This window comes from Seriola aureovittata, chromosome 12, assembly GCF_021018895.1.
Source record: "Seriola aureovittata isolate HTS-2021-v1 ecotype China chromosome 12, ASM2101889v1, whole genome shotgun sequence".
NCBI lineage: Eukaryota > Metazoa > Chordata > Actinopteri > Carangiformes > Carangidae > Seriola > Seriola aureovittata.
This window is the reverse complement of record NC_079375.1, coordinates 24,261,405-24,288,254: the sequence shown is the minus strand read 5'-3', so window position 1 is coordinate 24,288,254 and position 26,850 is coordinate 24,261,405. Positions and strand designations below refer to the sequence as shown.

At 39.0% G+C, this 26,850-nt stretch overlaps 1 protein-coding gene across 9 annotated transcripts in view; it reads right to left on the bottom strand.

Moving 5' to 3' along the window:
- Positions 1-26,850, bottom strand: part of astn1 (astrotactin 1) — a 380,707-nt gene that overhangs the window by 136,436 nt on the left and 217,421 nt on the right. For all 9 annotated transcript variants that reach the window (XM_056392103.1, XM_056392104.1, XM_056392108.1 and 6 more), the window contains 2 exons: positions 21,969-22,073; positions 13,874-14,062 (listed from right to left, as the gene is read on the bottom strand). In XM_056392103.1, coding sequence (XP_056248078.1) covers positions 13,874-14,062; positions 21,969-22,073 — 294 coding nt within the window. The remainder of the gene's footprint in view (positions 1-13,873; positions 14,063-21,968; positions 22,074-26,850) is intronic.

Here is a 26,850-nt window from a genome sequence, read left to right as displayed (position 1 = left end):
GTGTCTTTTTGAATGCAGTCCTTGGGTAATTCACACGAATGTATCAAGTTTATGTTGCACCCGTGACCTGCACTAGAAAAGTTCGAACTGAATGCAGTCAGTCAGTCATTAAATACCATTTAGGCTCTTGTCATTTTATCTCATAAAAAAACAAACAAAAACAAACTTTATTTCATAACTACGACTTACAGCATCCACCGCTCATTGTAAGATACAAATCTCATAATTTTGAGAAAATATAAATGTGATTCGTTATGGTCACCTTTATTTCCTCCTTCATTGGGGCGTTTAAAGATGATGTCACTGATTAATAGCATGACACAATGATTTGTATTTCTCTAATATTAAATATATTATTTCTATGATAATCCAAATGATGGCGCTCTTGAATATCTGCTTAACCTCTTCTCTCAGAACTGAATCCTCTACTCAACAAAAACACTAATACGCTTTTGGAAAATTAAGGAATGACTGTGTATGTTAATATTTGTGGATTTATGTATGCCATGTTTATTCTATTTATTCATCTATTTTCCTCTTCTTTTTCTACTTCTACTAACTACTTTTACTAACTAACATTTTCCCTCTTTATAAAAACGCCTTTCGTACTTGCGTCATTTCAATTCAGGTTTAATGTGCTGCTTCCTGAACTGTGGTATATTTCCTTTGCTCAATACAATCATACACTTTCAAAGCAAACAAAGTTATCTTTCTTTAGAACTGCTCACTGCATGTTCGTTACACACAACACCAAAACTTGGCTGTCACAGTCTGGATAAAACTCTTGACTGTGTCCAAAGTCCCTCCATTGTTCGCTCCTAAATAACAGTCAGTAGTTTGCTTGACAGTCAGAAGTAATATGACATTTTGTGCAATTATACAACAGCATAATTTTGCCTCATCACTGTCAGGTGGTGTTGCACCACTATAATTGTCGAATCAATTAAGGAATTGTTTGCTTTCATACTCCGTACTGTAGTTATGGTGAAGTGCGCAGTCATTTGGGATTGTGGAGAGTGATGTCACAGCCTCCACATGCTCTTTCTGACCTACCCACCACAACAACCTAAAACAGTAGTATGTCATTAAACTCAAGTAAAGTACAGGTACTTCAGTTGTACTTAACAATAGTAGTTGAGTAAATGTACTGTTCCATTCTACCACAGCCAAACCCTGACCACACATCAGCACTGTGCACGTCCTCCACCCACGCGTCCTCAGCATGACAGCTGTGTGGCACAACATTGTCGCATTTTTGTGAGTTGACAAAGCAAATTAATGATACACATATGTTTAACACAAGGAAGTGGGATTACATTTTTAAGTGTTATAGCATTGTGTCAATACAATCATCTGTTTGTTCAATCTTGGAAAGCTTAAATTTAGAAGCCACATAGATCGGATTTCATCTTTTCAAATAAGATCAAGAAAGAGGGTAAACTATTTCTCACAAGCACTTTCTTCTGCACCAGGGTTCCACGCCTACTGTTAGTCGACTGTGCTCTCACCATACTAATGGGGTCAGGGATTCCACAAGACATTAGGAACTGTCCTTCAGACTCTACTCCGTGTTGACATGACTGCATCACATCATGGCTGCAGATTTGTCAGCTGCACATTCATGCTGCCAATCTCAAAGGTGCTCTACTGGATCCGGGTCCTGAGACCGGGGAGGTCACTGAAGTTCACTGAACTCGGTGTCAGGATCATGAAACCGGTTTGAGAGATGACTTTAGCTTTGTCACATGATGCATTATCCTGCTGGAAGTCGCCAGTAGAAGATGGTAAACTGTGGCCATGAAGGGATGAACATGGTCAGCAACAATACTCAGACAGGCTGTGACATTCAAGAGATGATTGTTTGGTATTTAGAGCCTAAAGTTTGCCATGACCATTACAACACAAGAACCAGCCTGGACTGTTGACACAAGGCAGGTTGGGTCACATTCTAACTCTACCATCTGCAGCCTCAGCAGAAATCCAGACCATGAGACCAGTTTGAGCCCGTGTCCACTGCAGCCTCAGATTTCTGCTCCTGGCTGACAGGACGTGATCGAGCTGTTGTAGCCCATCCACCTCAAGGTTGGACATGTGTTCATCTTGAGATGCTTTTCTACTCTTTGCGGTTGAAAAAAGAGTGGTTATCTTGAGTTGCCGTAGCCTTTCTGTCAGCGCCAACCAGTCCGAGCTGCTGGATAAACTTCAGAGACCACGATCAAAGACACAGAGATCACATTTTTTCCCCCCATTCTGATGTTTGATGTGAACATTACCTAAAACTCCTCACCTGTATCTTCATGATTTTATACACTGCACTGCTGCCACATGATTGACTGATTGGATAATTGCATGAATAAGCAGGTGTGGTGTGGAAAAAAAAAGCCCCACTTTAAAATCTCTCAAAGTATCTGCATTTGGATTAGTGACTTCTCAGAAGCCGCAGCGTGTTTCTGTGTCTGTCTTTATTTTCAGATAATCCTGTGGTAATATGATTTGTGTAATCCAGCTGCATGTAAACTGATACACTCTGTCTGTTCTGGAGAGGCGAGATGTCTGCGATTGTGCTGACGAGGCTCAGTATCAACCGGTTTTGTGGCAGAGCGGCCGGACAATCTGTTTCTCATCTTCAACTTCAACTGCTGGAGCGGTTCCACTTCGTTAGACTTGACGAGTTGGATGAGATTCTTTTCTATCCTTCTGCTGCAGAATCTCTCTCGCATACAGACACACACTTGCGCACACATTTACTAATGTTCACGCGAGCACAAACACACACTCAATAATTGCATACATGAAATGCACATTGAGAGATCTGAACATGCACGTGAACAGACGCTTGCAGAGAGGAGGTTTTGGAGTTAGTAGACATCTGCTCCGCCTCAGTCTGTAATTGTCTGGTGACTGAACAAGGCGAAGACATTTATCACCGTGCCTCCTCCTTGGAGAAGTGGATGACATCTCCTCAAACGCCTCCGTCCACACCTCCTGGGTGTCTTCTCCGCTGCCTCCGTATCATAGCTGCTCCTCTGTTTTCCTCCTCTTCACAACATCTCCCCTATTCCTCCTCCTCCTTGTCATAATCGTTCTTTAGTCTTGATAATCTGCTCCTCTCACCTCCTCTGCTGCCGTCTCACCAGCCTCCTACTCATCTGGTTTCTGCACGTTCTTCATCCAGCCCTTCTGTCCATCTTCTGTCTAATAACTTTAACATTTTCCTCACCTCTTTCACCTTGCTCTCTGCCTTCTATCTGAACTCGTGCTTGAGTGTCACTCCTTCACCTTCCATTGTCTCTCACACTGACAGTATGTTTTGCAAGAGAGGAAAAAATCTGAAAAAAAATATTGAGCAGAGTATCCACTTCTTCTGCTTTTTTTATTTCTGATTTCATGTAGCCAGAGATTCTCCTTCTTAAACTGACAGAATAGGGAGAAAAAAAAAAACCTCAAAACAAAACAAAAAAGAAAAAAAAAACATGACAAAGGAAACAAGATCGTCAAAATCCTGATGCAGCAATTTGAATGTCTGAGATTTAGAAAACGCCACAACATCCAGCTGAAAAACTCAACAGTATCTGTGGGGCAGAGAAGAACTGAAGAAGAAGCCAACTGCCAATATCAGGTATACATCTATTATTCTAATGATGTTATGATGACAAAATATTCAAGTCCTTACAGCAGCAATAATGCATTATAGATATACGCCATTGTGTGATTATTATTACTGTATTATTATATTATATAGTATTCAGGGAGCAGTCCATGGCAGTCACCTCCCTGACACTAGAAGTTAAACACATTAAGATCATCTACTCTGAGATAAATCTCATGTAAACCTCATTTATTATTTTATCATATTTCTAACATGTCGCCAAGTCTAATAATCACGTGTTCAAGGCCGAGTCCTCCCAGTACACAGTTGATGAGTCCACCTGCCTTTCCATCCTTCCATGACACAGACTTCTAACTAATGCAGATGCTCTGAACCTCTGGTCTGAACTTATTGTCATTTGCTTTGCCTTCTAAATGAATGTAACATGTTGTAAGGTTGTGTTATGTCTCTATTAACAACTACATACGCTGACGGTGACTGGTTAAATATCACAGCAAGTTAAAAAACCTAAAGATTCATCATAAGATCCAGCAGCTAACGCACAGAGCCACCACCAATCCTTGTGTGAAGCACAACTCAAAGAACATACAGTGTACTGCATTATGAGACAGAATCAACCTCAGCAACTAGTTTACTACTGCACTTGAATTGTTTTGGCAACAACACATCATCAGGTGGGTGAAACTAATCTAATTACTGGGAGAACAACAAACTGATTTTGCCTCAGTGACAGGAGGAGTTTATTTCCAATTTACAGAGACATGAATTTAACAATAAAATACTGAAAAAAGTATTTTATGAACAACCTGACAAAGTATTTTCAAATGCACTTTGATTTTTTAATTATAATTGAAATGTTTTTCTAACAGCTCTTTATTATAGTATTCTAATTACAGCCTGTTAACTTTGGCAAACTGCCGCAAGAAGCATCTTATGTGTAACACTTGACAGGCTTTTCAGTTGAGAACGCATTGTGTTGTTCCTCATTAATTTATAACATGAGTTGGTTGGGACTGAGGTTTACATGTTAGACTATGGCTATTTGCTTCTCTCCTATTTTAGAGGAACTGTTAGACTCTATTAAACTATGTCTGATAGGTTTCTATAACATTTACTAGAGAGGTTCATGTGTGTTCATGTAGCATTTCATCAGTAATGATCCAATAAGGTTTCCATTAAAACACCACTGGAAATATCTTGTTGTTGAGTTCAGTGCTGATGGAGCTCATTATAGAAATATCATATCTACGTTATGAACGTGATAATTACAATCATACAGGAATTACCATCCCCTGGTGTATATCAGCTCTACACAGCCTGTCAGAGAACGGAGTGATAAAATAGAGAAATAAATTAAAAAAGCAATTTTTTAAGAGTCTAAATATACTGCACCTCATTTTACCTCAGAAGCCGAATTGAACGACTCGCTTTTTTTTTTGAAGGAGTCACAGTCCTCCCTGCTGAATGTCGATTACACCTACATGTTGGAGAGGCTGCTGCTTTCACATAATGTCGGCAAAATGGGAGGAAAAGGAAAAACACGCCTTATTCCAACCTGGGAGTATCCAGACTTTATTAAGGTGTTTAGCCCTACTGTTAACCTTCTAGTGGCACCAGATAAGCAGCTTCAGTTCCCTATTTTGTTGTGTTACATATTTATTGCAGCTCAAGAGTATATAAGTCCTTTTAAATTAGCTGAATTGATTTTATTAGTGCTATCATTGGATTTCAATTTGACGTAACTGCCAGCCGTTTGCTCGTAATCCCGGTTTAAATATACGATGTGAACGCGGCGGATTTGTCTCATTACTGGATATTCAATGGAGTAGTGATCTCAACTTCAGCCCCTGCTTTCTGACTGTACAGAGAATTACTGTTTTTTCCTTTTCGGGAATCGTTACCAATGGCAGCAATGTTGTGGGAAAAGATCTACACAAATATACCATAAAAAAACACAAAACCTCTCTCTCTCGATAACGATTTTCAGAGCTCTACTCTGAGACATCAGGACTAAAATATGAGAACAGTATGGCCTTGGCAGAAAAGTGGAAGACTCAAGCCAACCTTTGGAGACCTAGACCTATGCCTGAACATGTAGAATATTTATAGTAGACTGTATTGCCTCAGGCTCAGGGCTCGCTGGGTGACATTTCACCAGAACACATTTGACATTTCTACACATTGTTTCTGTCTTGAAAGCGTGCACACTTGAAGAGGAGTCAACAAAATCAGGTTATGGCTGTGTCTTCAAATATCTTCACCTGAAGATCAGGGGAATAGTTTTACATGAGGTTCTGAGCACAGGAACAGCTGGACACCAACATTCACATGAGTCCTTAAACCTGTGTGTCGAGATTACATTCATCTGGAATTTGTTGTTACTCAAATTAGTCCAGTTCATTATAATCCCTCCTTGGAATGTATTAAAAATAGTAATCAGTGAAAAGCTGTACTGAGTTCTTTCTGTGGCTGAATAATAAACCAGACTTATTGAATGACCAGCATTGTGAATCTCTTGCCGACCAAAATTCAGTGTCATTGCAGTTTTCAATATAATCGCCCGAGTCCTATATTATTAAACTAGGAAAAGCCACAATAACCACGAGCATTCAAGCAACCAAATGCCATTCAAGTTCTTTTAATTTGGCTCAAGACACACATTTATTTTATCTTCCTTGCAATTCAAATATGTCTGATGTTTTGCTCATTGGTTTCAAAAAATTAAAAAATGTCTGCAGTAAAAACAACCCACAATTCAACACTCCCTGTGGAGGACTGTGTTAAATTGGTACCATCTCCATTAAAAAAAGAATATGTGATGTTGAACACTTATATGTCAAGACAACCATGACTTTTTCAAACCCCAAATAAATACTGTCTTATAATTGGGCCAATATAAGAAGTTGACAGAAGTAAAAACTCTTAAATCAACATCTTTCTTTTTTTTATCAGAATGACAAATTACTGATTAGTTAGGATAAAATATCCCTGCCTGGCAACCATGACTAACATGAACACATCGTCAGTCAGACTGATGAAGTACCTGTTCCATTGTTTTTCTGTTTTCATCTCCTTTTCTTTTCTTTCTTTTTTCTTTTTCTTTGTAGTGTATAGAGTTCATTTAGTGTTTTTTTTTTCATTCACAATTAATAATGTTACTGTAAGCTTGTAACTTCACCTCCATTTATTTGATTTTTCTTCCATTTTTATTATTTTATTCATTTTATTCTATTTTAGTATGCATGTATGTTTTATTTTACTATGTGAATATATTTGTCCTATGTTCTGTATATATTAATTGCACTATGTATCTTGAGCATTTTGTGCATAGAAGTTTCCTTTGCAATTAATAAACATATGTTCTCTTAACACAAAATGTCAATTCAGTCTGATCAGGCCAGGAATCTTTTACTGGTCTTAATATTTAATCCAGATAATCATATGAAAGTATGACAGCACAACAAAGGAAATGGTATGTGCTAATATATTACAAAATAAAAATGTACTTTTACATGTAATAGCTTATCTGATACAGATTTTAGACCATGGCTCCATAGGTAGGCCTAATATACTGATACACAAAAATAAGCCAAAAGCTGTTTTCTCTTATCAACTCTTTCACACACGTAGCACACAACAGGAGATTGTCCGTGTCAGACACGTTCTCACCAACTGGAAATGTTCCATTGTGTTATGGTGAGGGGTGGCGCCCGTGTGAAGCCTGCAGGAGGCACATGGAGGACATGATGTGAAACGTGTGCTGAAGAAATTGCATTCTTTTTTTTTTTTATATCATACAACAACCAAGTGTCATGCTGTTCCATAAAATTTATCTGGCAATTTTGGCGTCGACCCTTTGCCCCAGAAGATCCTGAATCTCAGCTGTACGTTTTTGTTGGTGTCTTTGTGTAAATGACTCTTCTTCTTCACACTTGGATGTTTGTATTGTTTTGCATTTGCACAAGTCATGATAGAAACATCATCAACCTGCCCATTTGCTGGCTGTGAATTCTGCTCTATTGCAGTCATCTCAATCGTCTGTTAAATGCGCTCCAACTGATTTGTACATTTGCATTCTCACATCCAGCTCCTCCAGGTAATTTCTGGATATGTTCAGTGTTGCAGTGAATGTGTGAAATCATTAAAAGGGGTTTATTTCTTATAGAGAGGACCATGTTGTCTGAGCATTGTGTAATCCCCAGCTGGTAACCAGACTGGGCAGGTGGTGCTAATCTGAGGTGTGTGTGCTACGTGTGGGTGTAGAGGGGTCACAGAGGTCAGGTCCAGTTACGAATAAATTCTGCCATGTCTTTCTCGCTCTTCCTCACCTCTCTCCTCCCCCTCCTCCTCCTCCTCCTCAGCTCCACTGTCTCACCCTGGAGCGAGACTTTCTCTGCTGCTTCTTTGTTAAAATGACAGGTCCTAATAGAATAAAAAAGCACCTATTTTTACCCGGCTGCTGGCAGGGCGATCACACTAACATACATACCGGCATGCTGCTCTGGAGCTCGGTAAAGAGCTGACACCTGACTTGGTAGGGCAGGGCGCTGAGGTGGAGGAAGGAGGTCACGGTGATTTAATTGAGAGAGAAAGTGAGGAGGAGAGCTGGGGAGCCCGTGACAGAGAGAGAAAAAAAAACAATAGAAGAAGCAGAGGAAAGAAGATAGAATGACACAATGAGTTCTCAAAGTCATATTCGCTTCACTACTGTTCATTCGAGTTGCAGCATCCGAGCCGGAGAACTCTCTATCCGTTTTAAAAAATGTCTTTGTCGTCAACATTACAGCCTATCTGCGCTACACAGTAACCACGCTGTCAGCCTCGTCCGGCTCCGACCTCAGTGGGCGGACCCGGACCCACAATGCCTGTTCATGCCGCCGGGTGAGGGTAGACTGATAGAGGAAACAATAGCCTGAGATTGAATTCACAGCGGCACTGTTTGGCATCTGTTTACTGCAGACACTCCTTCGCTCGTGTCTGAAATTTCCATCTGTATACGGTATTTTCAATTTCACCTGACATTTAACAGCTTAACAAGTACTGTAATGTCACCTTTTGGTGTTTTTGATGCATATTAAAATTTTAATTGCTGTTGGACTGTTTAGACAGAACTCTAAAGTATCTAATTATTTTGAAGCTGTTTTCAAGCAAACTGGTCGTCACAAATTTCCCGTGTGCCAGGTCAGTAAGTGAACGAGCGACGAGGCGAGCTGAATAAGGATAATCATATTCACATCCACTCTGCGTGTTTGTGAAGGCACTCTGTGATAGCTGTGGTACTGTCCCAGTTTTAGTGAGTGTTTTAAACAAGTTAGGAGGCAGTTCTAGAAACATTTTTGACACAAGTCATCAAATACTATGTGATAAGTGATTTTATACTTGAAAAGTACAGAAAAATACCATATAACCTCGAGATACTAGTATTCTACTGTCTCCATTTTTAAATAACTTTGAAGGAAGATTTTAAATCTAAAAACAAATGCATGAAACTAAAGACAAAGAGATGAAACTTTAAAGAAAATACTGACATAAAGCCCTGGACCTGCTCCTGGGCCGATCTGTTCATGTGGTGACTGTGAAGGTCGTAGTACATGATTCACATCATGTCACTACCTCGAACCATTCAGTGACCGCTCTGTGCTGTATGGAAACATCTATATCTGTTATACTTCTTCACTCATTAAATCAGGCTTTCCCCTGGCTGTATATTCTGCTGCCCTCGCTGGTTATTTTCACCTCTGACCACACCCAGCAGTGATGTCACGGGGTCCAAAAAACCTGACAGTGTCATGGGGCACCACATCAACACGTTTGTTTACAGTTCTATGAAAAGCATTAGTCTCTAAATTTACCCAAATCCAGCTACTGAGGAGAGTACATCAGTATTGTATGTATCTGTAATATATGACAACTAAAGCTGCTTCCAACAGTCTTTGAAAGGTCTTTAACTTTCCAATTTAATGCAGTGGCTTTCTTGCTGTTCTTGTCTGATCTCTGGCGTGGTAATTGAGGTCATGTGTCTGACAATAGGAAACTCATCCTAGTGCAGGGAGGAAAGTGCTATTAATCACCCGGACAAGGCCTCATGCCCAAACACACGTTCTCTCACACTCACACACACACACACACTCTGACTGACCGCGGTTAATGAGCTACGTCTTCACAAACATGGCAGTGTGTCTGTGTACATATATCTATAAGTGTGTGTGTTGTTTTTAAGTCGCTGGGTCATTAGGAAACAACTGGTGTAAGTCTTCAATTAACTTTACGGACCGTGGCGTCACTATGTGCTTCTCTTCAGCCACTGAGCTCCGGTCTGCTGAGTTATAATTCATAGTCGATGCTCAATTGCCTCAAAACACCACAGTCCCCGGGAAGTCTTTCTCTGATTTTGTATTACAGGGCAAATCCACGCTGGAGGAGTGTTGTTTTAGAAAATGTAAGATTTTATATTTATGAGAATTCATAAAGGGTGTCTGCAGCCCACACAGTAGTTGATTAGATGAATGAGACTTTCTCTTATAAGTATGAAATCCTGTAACTCAGATATCTGCATTGCATAGAGATGGAGAGCTCAGACCTGCTACATTGGCACTAAATGAGGTATATACAAATTCCTCTGTTTACTGCAGTCTAAAGTATCCTATGAAGTTCTGGAAAAACAAACAGTCTCCATTCTTTTTAAAATCTGTTTTTATTTGATAAAAAACTATTAACCATATACATAAATAAGCTTTAAAACTGCTGGCAGCAGTGTCGCCCCAGGCACCTAAAATGCAGAAAATGATCAGCTCGGCTTCTCACTAAATATGGAAGGAGGCTGCAGCAAGGCACATCTTGCATTTGGAGCAAAGGGCGAGGACATGGATCATCAAACTCTCCTGTGAGCTCATTACTCCCTCCAAAAAGCCAGGACGTTTCCAAGAGGCCAAGAGGAGATTAAGAAAGATGACTCTGATTTCGAGTTTTTTGCCGGTGGAATCTATTTCTTTTCCTAGAAACGGATGGTCCTTCCTGAACCAGGTTGAAACAGTTACCCATTCAAGATTGAATCATGTCAGATATTCGCAGCCCAACGTTATCGCCGCGCTCTCTGTCTGATGGGAAAAATAGATTCTGGGTAGATTTTGCACCAGTTCAGACAATCAGATTTTCAGTCCCACATGGACCAAATGGGATGTTTTTATTGTTGCTTCAACATGAGGACTGATAACAACAGCAGTGTAGGCTGAGAAAAATATGCTCCCTGTTACTGTTTACATCAAGAGCCAACACAAATCAGTGAAAGTGAAAAACAGTGGTATATGTAGCTGTAAGCAAATATAAATGATAATGAAAATTCTATTTATATTTTCATTATAAAAAGTAATAGTGTTCTGTTGCGTTATATGAATTCAACAGTGAACAAGTTCTCTGGTTTTTGGGGGGAAACTCTGTTTAAGCCCCTTGGCTTCCTACCTTCCCAGTGCATATAAAGATAAATATAAAAAAGATAGAGATGTATTAGACATGCAGTAAGAACTATTTTTGTTAGACATGTCCAGTACTTTGTGACAACTGTGACAAAACAAGTATTTTCCCAGTCTATATTTTCTTAATTTGTAAAAACCCATTTAATCTGGTAATAAACGTTCAGAGACGTTATCTGTTGTTGTGTTAAAAAACTGTTGTTAATTTGTAGTGGAACCTCCTTTGAAGAGGTTATCACTATCTGATTAAATATTAATTTATGCTGCATTTATTACTGGACATTTCATCCTAAAATCCCCCAAATTGTGCACAAACACTTTTCCAAGTTCAGCTGCTACTCACATAATTAAAATCAGGTTAAGATAGCAATTAGCTATTTCTAATTATTCAACTGGTGTACCAGTTGATTACTGTTTATCTTCCCAAAAAATTAGTTACAAATTACAAATTTCTTTCCAAAAACCTTCAGAAAAAATTATATCTACATATCAATTATTTTCTGGAAGGAACTATGGGACCTGCAAAATAAAGTGTTGAAACTGTTCCTGATTTTATTTTTATATATATTTGTATACGTCAATCCAAATGTCATGATAATACTACCTTTGTGATTGTACTTTAACATATCTGCATAAATATTTTTTTAATGAACATTTTATTTTTAATTTTTTATCACATATTCAGATTAATGTTAACGGTTATACCAGAAACTGTTAGGTGATAATATTGTTCATAATGCTGGTGACTTCAGCAGATTCCATCATTGTAGTGTAGTTATATTTTGTAGATGTAAACCCTCCATATACTCCTGAGGACTACAGAGAAGCTGTTGAAAAGTGCAGGTTCACTGACACCGATCTGAAGAAAAATCTTAAATCACCTTGATCTCGCTTAAATTAGAGGAAAAACTTCACAGTTTGCAAAGAAAAAGCTGAAAAGAAGGAGCGCTGCATTTTAAAAAAAATTTTTTTAATTGTGTTGAATCATTTAGCAACGTCTGCAACCGGTGTGTCAGACGCGGCTGAAAATGAAGAGTGATGCATGTTTCATGAGGGTGGGAAAACTCAGTCATCTAACGCCATCTGTCAGCGCAGAGGTAACTGGGAGGGAGCAGCGCGGCGCAGCAGGGGGTGTCCTTGGACAAAGCAGGGGAAGGGAAGAAAAGTGGCCGAGGCGAGAAAAGGGAAACGGCTCCATACAGTTTGGAGCCACTGAGGTGAAATGGCGGGGAGAGACAGGCTATTACTTATGTCTGCTGCGACTTACTGAGACAACAAGCTCTGGTAACAAGAAGATGGATGGCTGGCATTGCTGGCATTTTCAGTAATAACAAAAAAGCAAACACATTGGTCCTTTGATTGTTCATTTAAATAGAAGTGCTTCAAGTGCTTCTGGAGAGCGCTTGCGGTTTAGTGTAATTGGTTGAGATAGAACAATGCTGATTATAGTGCGAAGCCACAAAGTGATCTACAACACACGCTCGCCTTCAGTGTGAGACTCAAACAGATGGTAAAAGCATTGTGGCATTACATAGTTTGTAATGTGTGTTACACAAATAGTATAGTCGACAAACAGATGCAACATGCCAACGTTGTTTGATCTTTCTAAATGAAACAGCTGTAGAGAGTATGGAGCTGTCATTTACATGGGTGAATCTTACAGTAAAGTTACATCTGCCAGTACTGCCACTACACGCGAAGATTCGAGGAAACTTTTACTTTGAAACATGTCATTAAAAAAAGCATCTTCTTCCTGGTAACTAAGAGTATGAGCACCAGCTGAAACTGCATTTGAAATATTTATTTTGATCCTCCACTGAAGTAAAAGTCGATATACTACAGCGTGCAAATACTCAGTTATTAGTAGAAATCCTGTATTCAAAATCTTTCTTAAGGAAAATACAACGAAGAGTAGTCCAAGTATCAAAAATAAAGGTCCTCGTTTACAGAAAAATCCCTGGATTTTTAATAGTAATCAGTTGAGGGCATTGCCATGACGAGAAAATCCCTCTGAAGTGGTTCCCTGGGTTGAAAAGGTCTGAGAACCAGTAACTTTGATAAATCTATATGTAGTGAGAAAATCTAAAAATGGCATAATCAGTTAATAAACAAAAGAACATATAAGCAAAGTTTTAAATCTGACCAAACCGCTTTTGGTACATGACGGTTTTTGATAATTGAGTATGGACTATATAAAAAAAAAGTACTGAATTTAAATATCCAGCCATTATGAAGTGTTTGTTTTTGTTGTTTGCATGGTTGATGGCGCCCACACAACCCACAACCCACAACCCAAGCCCCTACCAAAACATTCAAGAAAGCATGCTTCCATAAAAAGTGTAGAAAAAAATAAAAAGTGAAGGCTGAATCTGGCGGCTTGAGAGGATTTCTGAAAGACTGCTACCCTGGGAGCCCATTACATTTCTCTACAACAGGGTGCAACTATAAAAAGGAAAAGCTTTGTTAAAAGAGTCCCCATGTGATTTGTAAGTATTTCTTATAGGAAGCATTTACCCATGGTAACATAATATTCCAGTCCGGCCCGACACACACGTTCAGCGTTACGAGCCCTAATGTATTTTGTAGCAATGATAGCTCATGAATCGACACCATCAGTGGGTGTATAAATAACTGAGAATCCTGAGAACTGTGTTCAACATCCTACACAGTCACAAACACACATGTTCTCTTTGCCTTTGATGCTCAGGCCAATAAATACTGTTGATTCTTTTAAATTTTTAAACCCACTCACTGTTTGTGTGTGTGTGTGTGTGTGTGTGTGTGTGTGTCCTACCTTTGCTAATATCCTGGTACTCCAGCCACAGCTGTCTCTGGACCTGCTTGTTGGGGTACCAGATGGTACATGACTCCTGGAAACCGTACACTGCCTCCTGCACGTAGTGGTTCCCGAACTCCCTGAGGATGGACACAAAGTCACTCCGCTGCGTCGCCCCGTCCAGAGAATGGATGGCCGAGCTGAAGGCTGGGGAGATGGAGGGGAAAAGAAGGAATTGAATCCTTTCACTTACAACAGAAACCTGAATGAGAACCATGAATAGAAAATGAAGCAGTGTTTGGTGTTACAGGTAAAATGTAGACATGTTTTTTTGTTTGCTCTTCCACTCCCCGTTTCCCCCTACAGTCTAAAAATTCATCTTTTCAAGAGGTAGTTTTTTTTTTTTTGATTTGTCTTACAGGTAAGCCACACAAAGCTGCAGAGTCTCACAGGCTTTACGTGGATCACAGATAAAGAAGAGACACCGTCTTGGCACTAACTGAAGGAAATCCCTGCTACAACTTCTACTGCTGCTACTTCCACTGCACAGAATAATAAAGCATCCAACCACTGAACCAATCTATATTCCCACTGTACACATCACGATATGCACGATATGCATGTATGTAGAGACTGTACGTCACAACTTTATTGTACCGCAACAGCTGCACAACTCCACAACTCCACATGGCTTTTGGCTTTTACATGATCACTGTATATTCACAGGAATGGTAAAAAGACTCATATATACTCTTATATTCTTTTTCTTGTAATGTTAGTGGCCTGCTACATTTATTTCAGGTTACACTAAATGAGAAAAAAATTATTATAAAACCTAAAATGTTAAGTGAAAATATTTTATGATGGGATGAGGTAATGGTTTGATCATTCTTAATGCTAATTTGATGGTAATACGACCCAATGGATTTACATGATTATTACAGCCACCTATTCCCCATCATTAACATCAGCATTATTATTTTTATTGGCATGCTGCATGTTTTATGAACTGATAGTGATTAAAAAACAGCAGCAGCAGTCGGTATCAGTGCTAGTAAGATGGAGCAGAACTCACGCAGGTTTATCAGATGTAAGCTGATACCCAGGTTATAGCTTAGTTTGACAAATTAGCATTAGTTTAATGAGTTAGCTCTCTTAGTTTTATAGGTATTTGGCCATTAATGAAATCAAAATTTGATTATGAAGTTAGATGAAAAAGTAGAGCATCAGCCAAGTCATTTCAGTTCATCTCTTGGGTAACATGACTTTGTGAAACAAATTTCACAACAATCCATCCAATTACTTTTCAGACATGTCACTGAAAACCAGAAATGCCAACCTTATAATGATGCTAGAGAAAATATGAGGCCATTATCACAGGATATTTCAGACTGAACCAAAGTGGTAGACTGTCAATTGTCTCTAGAGCCAAGACACTGGTGTGGCTAAAACTTTTTTGTATTCAGACAGACCGGAGTTTTTGAAAAGCTTTGTTTAAGTCAGTGGTGTGGAGTTTGAATAAAATGAGATATAAATATGACTTGATGAAGTAAAACTTTATAATATTTAGAACAATTAAACTGCTTCTAAAGACATGATGCTAATATGTGTTCACGGAGATAACTGATTCAGGATGCAGGTGTCTTGTTGAGTAATAAAGACCTGCATCACTCTTTTTAATCCAGGTTTGTCTCACTTTATTAACTGCATATAGGTAGTTGAAGTTACAGTGGGCCAAAGTGGCAGTTTCTGTCAGGCGTCTGCCACTAAGGTGTCTTAAACAGGTTTAGTGGACATCTGAGTCAGCTACTTACTATTCATGAACCTTTTCAACCACAGTGTGCTGATTATCCACGCTGTCAACACATGGATATGAACAAGCAAAGGCTCGAAAAAACAAAAACAAACTCTTACCACACTGTGGACATGATATAGTGTTGCTGTTAAATAGTTTGCGTGCAACAGTAGCTGAGCTCAGGTGCCTTTCTATATTTCTGAAGCTATTTCCTAATATCTGACGAATACCTGATGTAGACAAAATTTGGTGTGAATAAATAAATTATGCAGCATGGGGGACTTCGGCACAAAATACAAGGCATTTTTGTTACAGCTTTGAGAATCTGCAGTTTCAAACAGAATAAAGAAACTTTCAAGTTTACACTCAGCTTCTTCATACTGCAACTCTGTCCTTATTTTATTGTCAGCACTTCTTTCCTGGTTCTATCCTCCCTATCACTTGTCTTTCACTCATGGCTAAGTGAATGGTGTGTTTTACATGGGTCACAAATGAATCATCAGCTAATAACTGAACCCACTAGCGAGCCCCAGGCCAAAAAAGCCTTGAGCTGTGAGTGTCTCATTGTGGTAATGATAAAGGTAAAGTCTAAAATGTAATATAAAGGTAGCACAAAGAACAGAAGAGTCAGGAAGTAATGTCAGTTATACAACATTATCCCTCCAATGTTTGGTTACATAAGCCACTATGAGTATAAAATTGAGTAAGGCTGGCCTTTAGAAGGAAGAACTTGTTATTTCCTCTTTCAAAAGCTACAGTCTCACTTTAACACAGATAACTCTTTAGGAGTTTTACTGTGTGTGAAAAAACATGGGCCATGAAAAGTCTGACACGGGGCCGATCTTCAAGAGAAAAGAGAAATCCCTTTTCTTTCAGATGATAATGCAGTTTAGTACTGCTTACTGAAGTCCACTTGCTATCATATCAAAAGCTCCAGGGCAAGCAAGCAAGTGGACCTTGAGTTGAATTGTTCTGTTCACTGCTGTTTCCAAGGTGAAGAATTAACTGTCGTGATCAGAATAACTTTAAATCAAAATAAATAAAAGTCTCAGATGTACGGTGGCCCTGAGAGCTCAACGCACTGCAACTTAAGAAAACACAAATGGCCGAAAGAAAGAATTGTGAACATGTGCTGAAATACTGACAACACAGGGGAGGTGTTTCCTGGGGGCACAGAAAGGGGATGCGCCTGGCTGGGACGCACTCGCATGGATGTATTATAATATACATCCATGTGAACTTGTTCAATACTTTTCACTTCAAAAGTCACAAAACATTGAACAAGTGTGTCCCACCCAGGTTCCTCTGTGTTCAGTGTCCCCCGGAAACACTTCTGTTGCGTTGTGAGTGTTTGCAGCACGTGTGTCGTCGAACTGATGAAGATGTTTTCTGAATTTGTTTGCGTTTTGTCTATTTGCGTGCGCTGAGCTCTCAGGGCCACCGTACAAACGAGTATGAAATCACTACAGTTCCATGGCAACTGAGCAAAGTCAATCTGTTAATGAGGTCTGTGTGATGAGGTTGAAAGCTCCAGAAACAAGCTAGTAAGTAGACTTTGTTGAGAATGTTTGTCAACTGCTTTCCCCCAGGTCCACGATCAACCATCAAGTTCAAATTAGAAATAAATTTAAATCACCAACACACATATGAATATGGTGACTTGGTGAGAAGTTTAGCTCTGGTGCATATTCTTTACTCTAAGTCTTTCCAATCAACCTGCTTTAACAGTAAACATTATCAGACAGGCCACTTGACTCGATGTGACAACACAATCCTTTGCCGTGTTTCAGGGAAACGCAGAAGCTAAAGATTAGTGTTTCCCCTCTTCATTTAGACCGGGATAAGTGGCAGTAAAAATCTCAGGGTTAAAGATTCTTTTTATAGCTAATTCAGACAGTGAATCTCCCCCTGGGATTCTGTGTCCTAGGAGGGAACTAAGCTGAAATGACAGGTTTTTACCCACAATGGAGGGATAAAAGGATTTCTTCAAACTAATGTGAATAATTCTGTCAACGTGAAGACTGACTTTTTTTTTGAGGTTGTAATGGCACATTGGAAACAAGCGAAGGACAATGTTAATTTCATTTCAGTGAATTCACCGACTGCACAAGGAAGCGCGTTTGATATGATACGCTGAGCACACAACAACAGAATGACCACGTGCTCGCTCGCTGAAATTCTCTCTCGGCAAACACGGGAAAGCAAAAGTGCAATGGCAGTTTATCATTATCATTTCCAGGAGAAGCAGTATTAATATCTCAGCACTCACGCTCCGTTCGCTCTTACTTCTCCTCTAAAATTAAATTAGGAGGCCACCGAAGTGAGAGACAGAGAGCGCAGTGAGGATGAGCGATGGGGGCTTCGCTATCAGATGTAAAAATCAGTAGCCTCACCCCTCCGGTGTTGAAAAATGATGAGCTAAAGTGGGAAATAGGAGTAAAAAAGACGGAGGCTGCCGAGTCGCTTCTGAGTGAAGAGAAAATAGAAAATGTATCCTCAGCAGACGTGGCAGCCACTTTCAAACCACAGCAGCGCCATTGGAAATGCATTAGAGGTGTCATGGCTGTATTTACAGTAGAGGTGGCTGCACTTATCGGAATGGAAACTATTCATGATGGATTTGACAATAATGCTGCACGGAAAACATTACAAGCATCCAAATTATTACATGACAGACAAGGAGAATGAATGCAACATTTCAACACATTTTGCTTTACCCTGAAAACGGCAAGTTATGTAGTGAGGCAAATGAAAAGAAAAGATGCAGATATATTTTTTATAGAATAATACATTTAGTAGTGAGAAAACCGTCAGAAAATATTCAGTATAATCCCTGATGTGTCAGCAGCCAGGAGCAGCCTTCAGAAGAAGCACTGCTTGACTAAATACCTATCCACAGTTATCTCATTCTCTGAAGTTTCCATGGCAGGCGCTGTCAGAATGCCTTGGTCTTGCTATGGATACAAAGCTTTGTGATATATGACAGGCTATCAGAGAGACAGAGAAATAGACAAGGAAAATAAAATGAGATATATATTTCTGTGGGTTGACCTCCTTTCTATCTATCCATCAACATATCTATAAGTAGCTGTCTCAATATCCATCATCATATTTGCATGTGACACCCACTTTGCACCTGTAAAAATGATCCAAGCTCGCGGACATTCAGGAACTGTTTGCTTTTACAGGATGACGATGACGGACCAAGGTGAACATCAGCTTTTATACATAGATACATATTGAATCTATACAGCTCTTTAACTGCATTGCTGTATGCCTGTCACAGTCTTGCTGGTTCTACTATTCATACATAATGAAATTGTTTTAACCTGCTTACCAGGACATAATGACACAGACACACACACACACACACACACACACACAGACACACACACACACACACACACACACACACACACACACACACACACACACACACACTAATTCTTTCAAACACACACACACTTCCAATAAATAATGGATGCGCTCTTATTAGTATGTGTACATGGGCCTGGAAATAATAAACCACCAGTGCTGGTTAATAAGGGAACACACTGTATGGTTTTGAAGACTAAATAAATGCACGCCATCTTTCATAAGCTCAACTTATTTGATTGTTTGTTTATTTGCACAATACCAAACAGAAAATAAAATATCAAACTTAAGAACAAAATTTTGACAAAGGAAGAGATAAGCTACATGAGCCACACCGTTTCTTTTGGGGAGTAAACGCCAAATTTAAACGAAAAACATCCTCAGACACCAGTCATACAATCATCTGTGTAAACTCAATGTTACAGTATTTTGCATTATAGATGTATATTTAAAATAGTACTTGCAGTTGGGAATGAGGAATTTATCAAAACCCTTTCAGGTAATTCAGTTGGTTGGTCCATGACTTTGGTCCAGGATGAAATATTTGATCAACTATTGTATAAATTGCCATGAAATGTTGCACAGACACTCATGGCTCTCAGAGAATGAAGACATAGTTGTAATAAATTTCATGAAACTCTGACCTTTCCTATAGTGTCACTAACACACTGATATTTTTTGTCTTATAATGAAATATATCAACAACAACTGAATGGATTGCCATGAAATTTGGTGCAAAGATGATGAAGATGAAACATCATGATGAATCCCAAAAACTTGAACGAACCCTGACTTTTCTTTTGCACCATCAGCACGTCATACATTTTACGTATCCTGGGAAATGGATGGATTGCAATGAGATCACAGACTTTCCTTGTTCCAAGATGATGAATTGTTATATTCCACCCACAGGTGGATGTAACTTTGTGTTGTGTGTAAAGTGTTTGTTTACCGTGCTGCTCTGGATCCTCCCTCCTCATGTTATTGGTTGCATCTAGTCTAGATATCTAGTCTAGCCCCTTTAGTTCACCTGGAGTATGAAAAGGACTGAGAAGCTACACTTCACTCTGTCTCCGTTGCATGCTGCTGGTTGCCTGCCTGTATGTATATGTGTGAAAAAAAAAAACTACATTTTTCAGTACAATATCTGTGCCAGCTTTAACTGGAGACTTTTTGTTTGTTAAACTTCAGTTACCGGTTACTGGTTGTTTGATTTGAGCTGTAGTTTGGAAACCTTTCAAAAAAGCCCTGTAGGGTAGAACTGCCATTTGGTTTCAACTCTTTTTTTTCTCCGGTTTTCAGTGTGTTGGAGAGTTTAGTATTGTAACCTTTTCTTTTGTGTCAGTTCCAGTATTGTGGTTTCTTTTTTAGTTAGAGCTGTTATGTTTGTTATTTTGGCCTTGGCTCTGCCTGAAGTTAAATTGTGCTTCACGCTCTGGCAATAAAAGCTCGAGATCCTGGACAAAATGACTCAAGTCTCTCATCTATGCTGCTCCCTTTTTGCCGAGACCAGCTCGGGGGTCAAAACATGAATCCTAATGATGTTGGTGATCCCTTCACTTTTCCTCTAGCGCCACCATGAGGCTGACATTTATTTTTTTGAAATATCACAACAATAACAGAATGGATTACGCACATTCATGTAACCCTCAGGATGCCATGTAATAACTTCAGTAAACCTCTGACTCGCACCGTGACCAGGGCAAACTTTTTCCTTTGTACCTTGCAAAACTAATGACTTTCCCATCAGCCTCAGCTGTGCTTTGTGTTCAGTGCTAATCAGCAAATGTTAGCGTGCTAACTCGCTACACTATGAGTGCAAATGCTAAACTAAACTATGATAGTGAACATGATAAATATTACACCTGCTAAATATCAGCATGCTGCTTAGTTATTGTTAGCATGTTAGCATACTGAAATTGTATTGCTTTGTATATGCTGCTGAAAACTTTCTACACAGAGCAACTTTCTTGTAATGGAGAGAGAGAGAGAGAATAAACATGTTCATGCTGTTTTTTATTTAGTTTGGATGCATCCGTCTTCATAAGCACCCTGTGCCTCTGGATACTAATGGATATTTAAAGCTATTATGAGTTATTAGGCAGTTAACAGAGGCTGGGATCACAACAGTCAGTGGACGCTGTGTTTTACAGCTCTGTATCCTTCTTGTTTGGGTGTGCTTGTTGAGCAACTTTTTAGTTTTTTGCCCTTTTGAAGTGACATTTCGCTAATTTGTGATTAAAGGGAAGTTGACTCTCACCCATTTACAGCCTTTCAGGGGTCCTTCTAAGCACCACAGCTGAGCAGCACTCAGTCCATAGTCGACTGCTTCAGCGAGAGTTTAAATTGATATAATGGACCCAACATGAACCTTTTAGCACTACATTACAATATTGCCAGCAACGCACCCTGTGGTGAGAGTCTTTACATGTTCAAGAATTTTATTATCATAAAACTGCTCCTGCTGCTGATAAGAATAGATTTAGAAAGGTGTACTGTTCTGCAGGCAGTTCTGCACACACATTATTCTGTTACCATTTACTTTCTTTAGCAGCACAGCATGCATGGTATTTCAAAAGCCTTTAAAAGAAGTTTAGCAGTGAAAGATAAGTGAAGATGTCATTACAGTATCTTTAAGCTCTAAAATGACGAGAGAATTGGTGCCAGTCTGATCAAATGATGGCAGCCTGCCTGTTAATTACATAGCTGATCAAAAATGAAAAGTAAACAAAGTACCCAAGCTGTTATGATGAGCTGCTAACCTTGATGTGTCATATTAATTACAATGTTATAAATAATTGATAGCCAGCGCTGTTTTTCTCCACGGTGAACGTGAGAGTTTATGCCACAGAGACCAGAGCATGGTCTCCTCCAGAATAAATAAACAATCAGCAATAACAAATTATATATATAATTAATTACCAGAAGCAAAGGCTGATTTACCTTGAGAGAGGACCCACTGATTGAGTTTGACGTGGTACAACACAGAGCGGAGACTCCAGTGCTGAACAAGGGGGTAGCCAGACACCTCGCTGTAGTTCACCATACCTGCATTAACACACACACAGAAAAACAAACACCTTTATTAACATGGATGCAGTCCTTGGTGCCAGATTAAAGGGTGGCTCAGGGTGCCTCGCCACCACACCTGTAAATGGTAATGGTAACGTTAATGCAATATTTACTCCTCCATATTGCAGGGGAGATTGCAGTCTTCAGCGCCAGATCAAAGGGGTGGCCCTACATTTCATTCTTGTTTACTTTACCTGAAGAATCAGGAAGAATACTTAATAAATATTAATATCATATTAGATGACAGGAGAGAGAGGCAAGCAAAGTCTCCAATGTTAGATCAAAGTGGAGCCTGATCTGCAGCTCACCCTCCACTGGAAAAACACAGGGAATGGCAACATTAACATAAAATCTATTCAGAAGTAGTGATACAGTAGAGGGCAGGCTGGAGACTCTCACTTAAATATACAGCACATTCATATTAAACAAGAGTATTTTCATATCAATCGCACACTATAGATACCTCCAACTTTTCCCTCTCATGGCTCATTCGTGCTCCCTTTTCCTATGAAAACAGATGTGTCTGCTTCAAACGTTTGTGTTGGCATAACAACGTCACCACTATAGGGGCAGCTCAGAGTCAAAAAATTTCTGACGACAAAAATGGCAATGGCGGAGGAGGTCGTAATAATGTTCCTCTCAGGCAGTGTTGGTCTGTGAGGTTCAGACATTTGTAAAATTTCTTTGTTGTACTTTTGCCAAATTTCAGTTATCCATTTTTCAGAAAACGTGCATAAAATACGGATGAAATGAGCGCAGAGTACAGACAGAGGGTTCCTTCAGTATCTGTATACGTATCCACCTCACACCTGTACATCCATCATTTGTTTAATGTGAATCTATATCATTTTTTTTTCTCCCTTTTTTCTTGTACTGATTTCTATAAAGGGATTAAAGTATCATCCAGGTACACGCCAACCTTTTGGTTTTAGTTATTTGTTATTTTTTTTTGATACCTGTGTTTTGATTTACTTCACTGGTCCTCAGTTGCTTCTGTATTATTTAGTTTGGATCAGATCCATTACTTTTGGTTACAATTGTGTCTCAAAGAAGGCTTGGATGGGAAAGACTAGTACACCATCATATTGTTTGAACGGACCTTAAAGTAACAATAAAAAAAGAATTTCAAAAGAATCGTGTCAAAGCGAAAAAACAATTTCCATTAATAAGTATAAAGTTTCTGAAGATTTGATGAAAATTTAGTTTTTGAAATTTTGGTGTCACTTATCATGTCTAATAAAAATAAAAAGTAATCATGACCCTTAGTACTTCATAATCATTTCAATGACTTTCTAGAATCTGTATTTATTCACATTTATACTAATTAGCAGAGTAACTGCCATGATCACAGAGAGCATGCGGTGATCAGAGAGGAGACAAGCTGTGAAACAGCAAAACAACACATAAACTCTTCATTCAGCAGCTACAACCTAAGGGAAACAAAAGGGAAAATATTCTGTAATTTTTCACCTGAAAAATGTCCCTCTTTGACAATTGGTGGGGCAACATTTATTCATAATTAAAAATAATTAAACTGTTGTCACAACCTAGACTCCGTCAGACACAACAACAATTTCTGTTCAGAGGAAAAAAGCTGCTTACCCAAAAAGTCAATAAGGCTGAATCTAATTATTATTTTACTTGATTATTTGTTCAAATGCATTCTCAGATGAGTCAGAAAACAGTGAAAAATGTCCAATACAATGCTCTCAGCCCAAGGTCAAACTGCTTGTTTGTTCTGCCCAACATCAAAACACAAAAGTATAATGATACAAAGCTCAAAGAGTGGAAAAGTTCAATGCTTAACACACTGGATATTATATTTTCCATTTCTTATGATGAATGGTGACTAATAAAAATTGTTGGTGATTAATTTTCTGTCACCCAGATTTGGATAAAGGTTGATAAAATACTTCCTCAAAGCTCCAAGGCCAAACAATCTTTCATCAAATCTCATGTCGCTCCTCACTCTTCATATTAGGAATGTGCCAAACACTCTTGTGTCAGGCTTCTCATTTTTAGCCTGCACTCTTTTTGGAAATTAAAAATGAAAATATTACCAGAAGCAGATTATATTGACTGTAGTTGGTCAAAATTAATGCTGGGATTAATTTTGCCAAAAGGTCAAAATAAAGCTTTCAAAGCGGATGCAAGCTGGTGTCTGCTTTTGGCAAAACTCATTTTTAAGGTGAAAGAAGGGCCATGACGTCGCATCATTATACGATCAGAGGCGGAGGGGGTGGTGCAACAAGATCAACAGAGAGGCAACTCTTTTCTAGTTAAATTATTCATTCTGTATAATGTCATTTGACATGTCAGGAGTGTAAATCTCCCAGTTAAATGTCCATGCATGTCATGTCAGGGGTTTGAGCTTATCAAGTTAAAACTTCTGCATTGGCAGAATGTCAAGTAAGCTTGTGAAAAATATGGTGTAGATCAGCAGGTCACCATTATTGTCTAAGATATATTTAAATGGGGCTATAATCATATTCATATTCCACATATCCACATTACATTCAATATCCAATTTGGAATTTGGCTGGAAATCAGTTTCACTGTATATCTATGTATTCTGTAAGATTTAACACACCACTATAACACTTCAGCGTAGCTATATCTAACACTGCCAGCATATTATTCAAGTTGCTTTAAAACAGTGTTTCTTTACAGCTCTGTATATTATCTTTATTGATTTTGTCTCACTTATCAATCCTTCCCCTGCTGAAATCAATAACGCTAGAAGACATCCGCCATTTACAGATGTTTTTCCATTTTGATGCACTGCATGGATCATCAAACGTAATGCATACATGCTGCTCCACTGACTGATGACCTGTCATCTTATCTATGGCAACAAATAGTCAGTGGGAAATAAAACACAGCATACATGAAACAGCAATAGGACACGAGGAAGAGGGAAACATTTATCTGTCACTGCAGTGGGAAAGACCCAAGTTAGTGTCAAAGGACCAATCAAGTATTTTTATATTTATATTAAAATATTTTTTTCATTATTAACTTTTTATTTTGGAATAAACTTTCTGTCTGTAATATTTCAATCTGTGGCAGGACCTCTCTGTTTTTGCATAAGAGTGCAGGATCAGGGCTTTAACATTAACATCACTTATATCGGCCATAAACAGAGGTGCAGAATATAAATCATCTTGTCTCCCATGGCAACTGACGGCTATGTGATGCTGCACCGGTGGGATTACAGCCATATATCACTGTGACTGCTCCCACCGTGTTCACAAGCACATCCAGAAGGTATCTGGATAATGCTGGTGACTGAGACATGTTTCCTGCAACCACAGAAATGGAAGAGGGGGGAGGGGGGAGAGAGACAGAGGGAGGGAAATGAGAAGGAGTGTGTGGGAGAAAGCGATAGCTGGAGATTTGGTTGAGCGTATGAGAGATAAATTGAGACATGAGAGGAAGACAATATAAAGGCGAGGGCAGCCTAAGGTGTATCTACTATGTGAATAGGGAGAAGGAAAATGATAGAATGTGGATAAAGAAGAGCATCACTGTCATCTCCAGTGAAGGGCGGTGGTTTGTGTACACTCTGCAGATAAGAAACCAACATGGAGAATTTGTGATACATATACAGAATTCAAGACTGTCTGGGACACTGTCACAGTCTTTCACCTTCCACAGGCAACCCGGTCTCCTAGAAAGTCCGTTCATACATTACTAAATTGCTTTCCCAATTACGTTGTGGTGGCTGTATTCGCTGGCTGCATTACGTTCAGTGCCACATTTATGAACTGCACGCCAGGAGGGGGTCGGGGTGGACAACTGTCACACCAGAGCCTGTGGTTTGCCATCAGGGTCCTGTATGGAATTAGAAACAGTGGTCCTAGTTTTGTAATTAAAATGAGCAAATTGCAACAGTGAGAGTATGTTAATACGGAAGCAATTGAATGCGGTCCTTTGGAATAAAGAAGGAATAAAGATGCAGTAGCTGGCAAACAAAACAGGTTGTTAGATGTAAAATGAATCAATTTCTGGGTTATTTGGAGAGACGAACTATAGGATATCTTTAATCTTTGTTTCCTAGAGAAGTGTCTATGCATCAGTGTGTATTGTACTGGATATCTATACGGCAATTTTGTATTGTATGTCTTAACATGCTATACCATTCAGTACTGTGGAAAGGACAGTGATTATCCACAGACACAGTTTCCATCTGATGCAGGGTGCTTTGTCAAGACATGTTACAGACAAGAGGCTAATGGTTGTGTAGAGTGTTGGAAAATTAAATTAAACAATGGCACGTATAGGTTAAAATGTCACTTGTTTACAATTGTATATTAGTTGTGGGTGTTCTGCTTAGAGATAAATATATCACTGTGTGAACACACACAGTAGTGGGTAAACACTATAGCATGGTTTCATATTGAGACAGCGGTTTTTGTCTGATGCCAGTTGGTCATATGAAAGCAATAAACAAACATGAAAACTTAACATCTCTCTAAACTGCTTGTAAAATCATAAAGAGCAGCACATTAACAAAGATACTGTAAAATAAAATCCATGTCTTGTATGCAGTACAATTACTATGAACAATAACGGATGTTTTAAGTCTATATTCATATTTATAATGTCTATTTATGATGACCACATTTATGACTATTGTATTCTTTACTTATCTCTATTTTGATGCTACCATAAGGAGGGGAGTTCTGCCACACTGAGTTTATTTATTCACTTCAGGTAGATCGTAGCACAATAAGTTTTTGTAAAGCCCCAT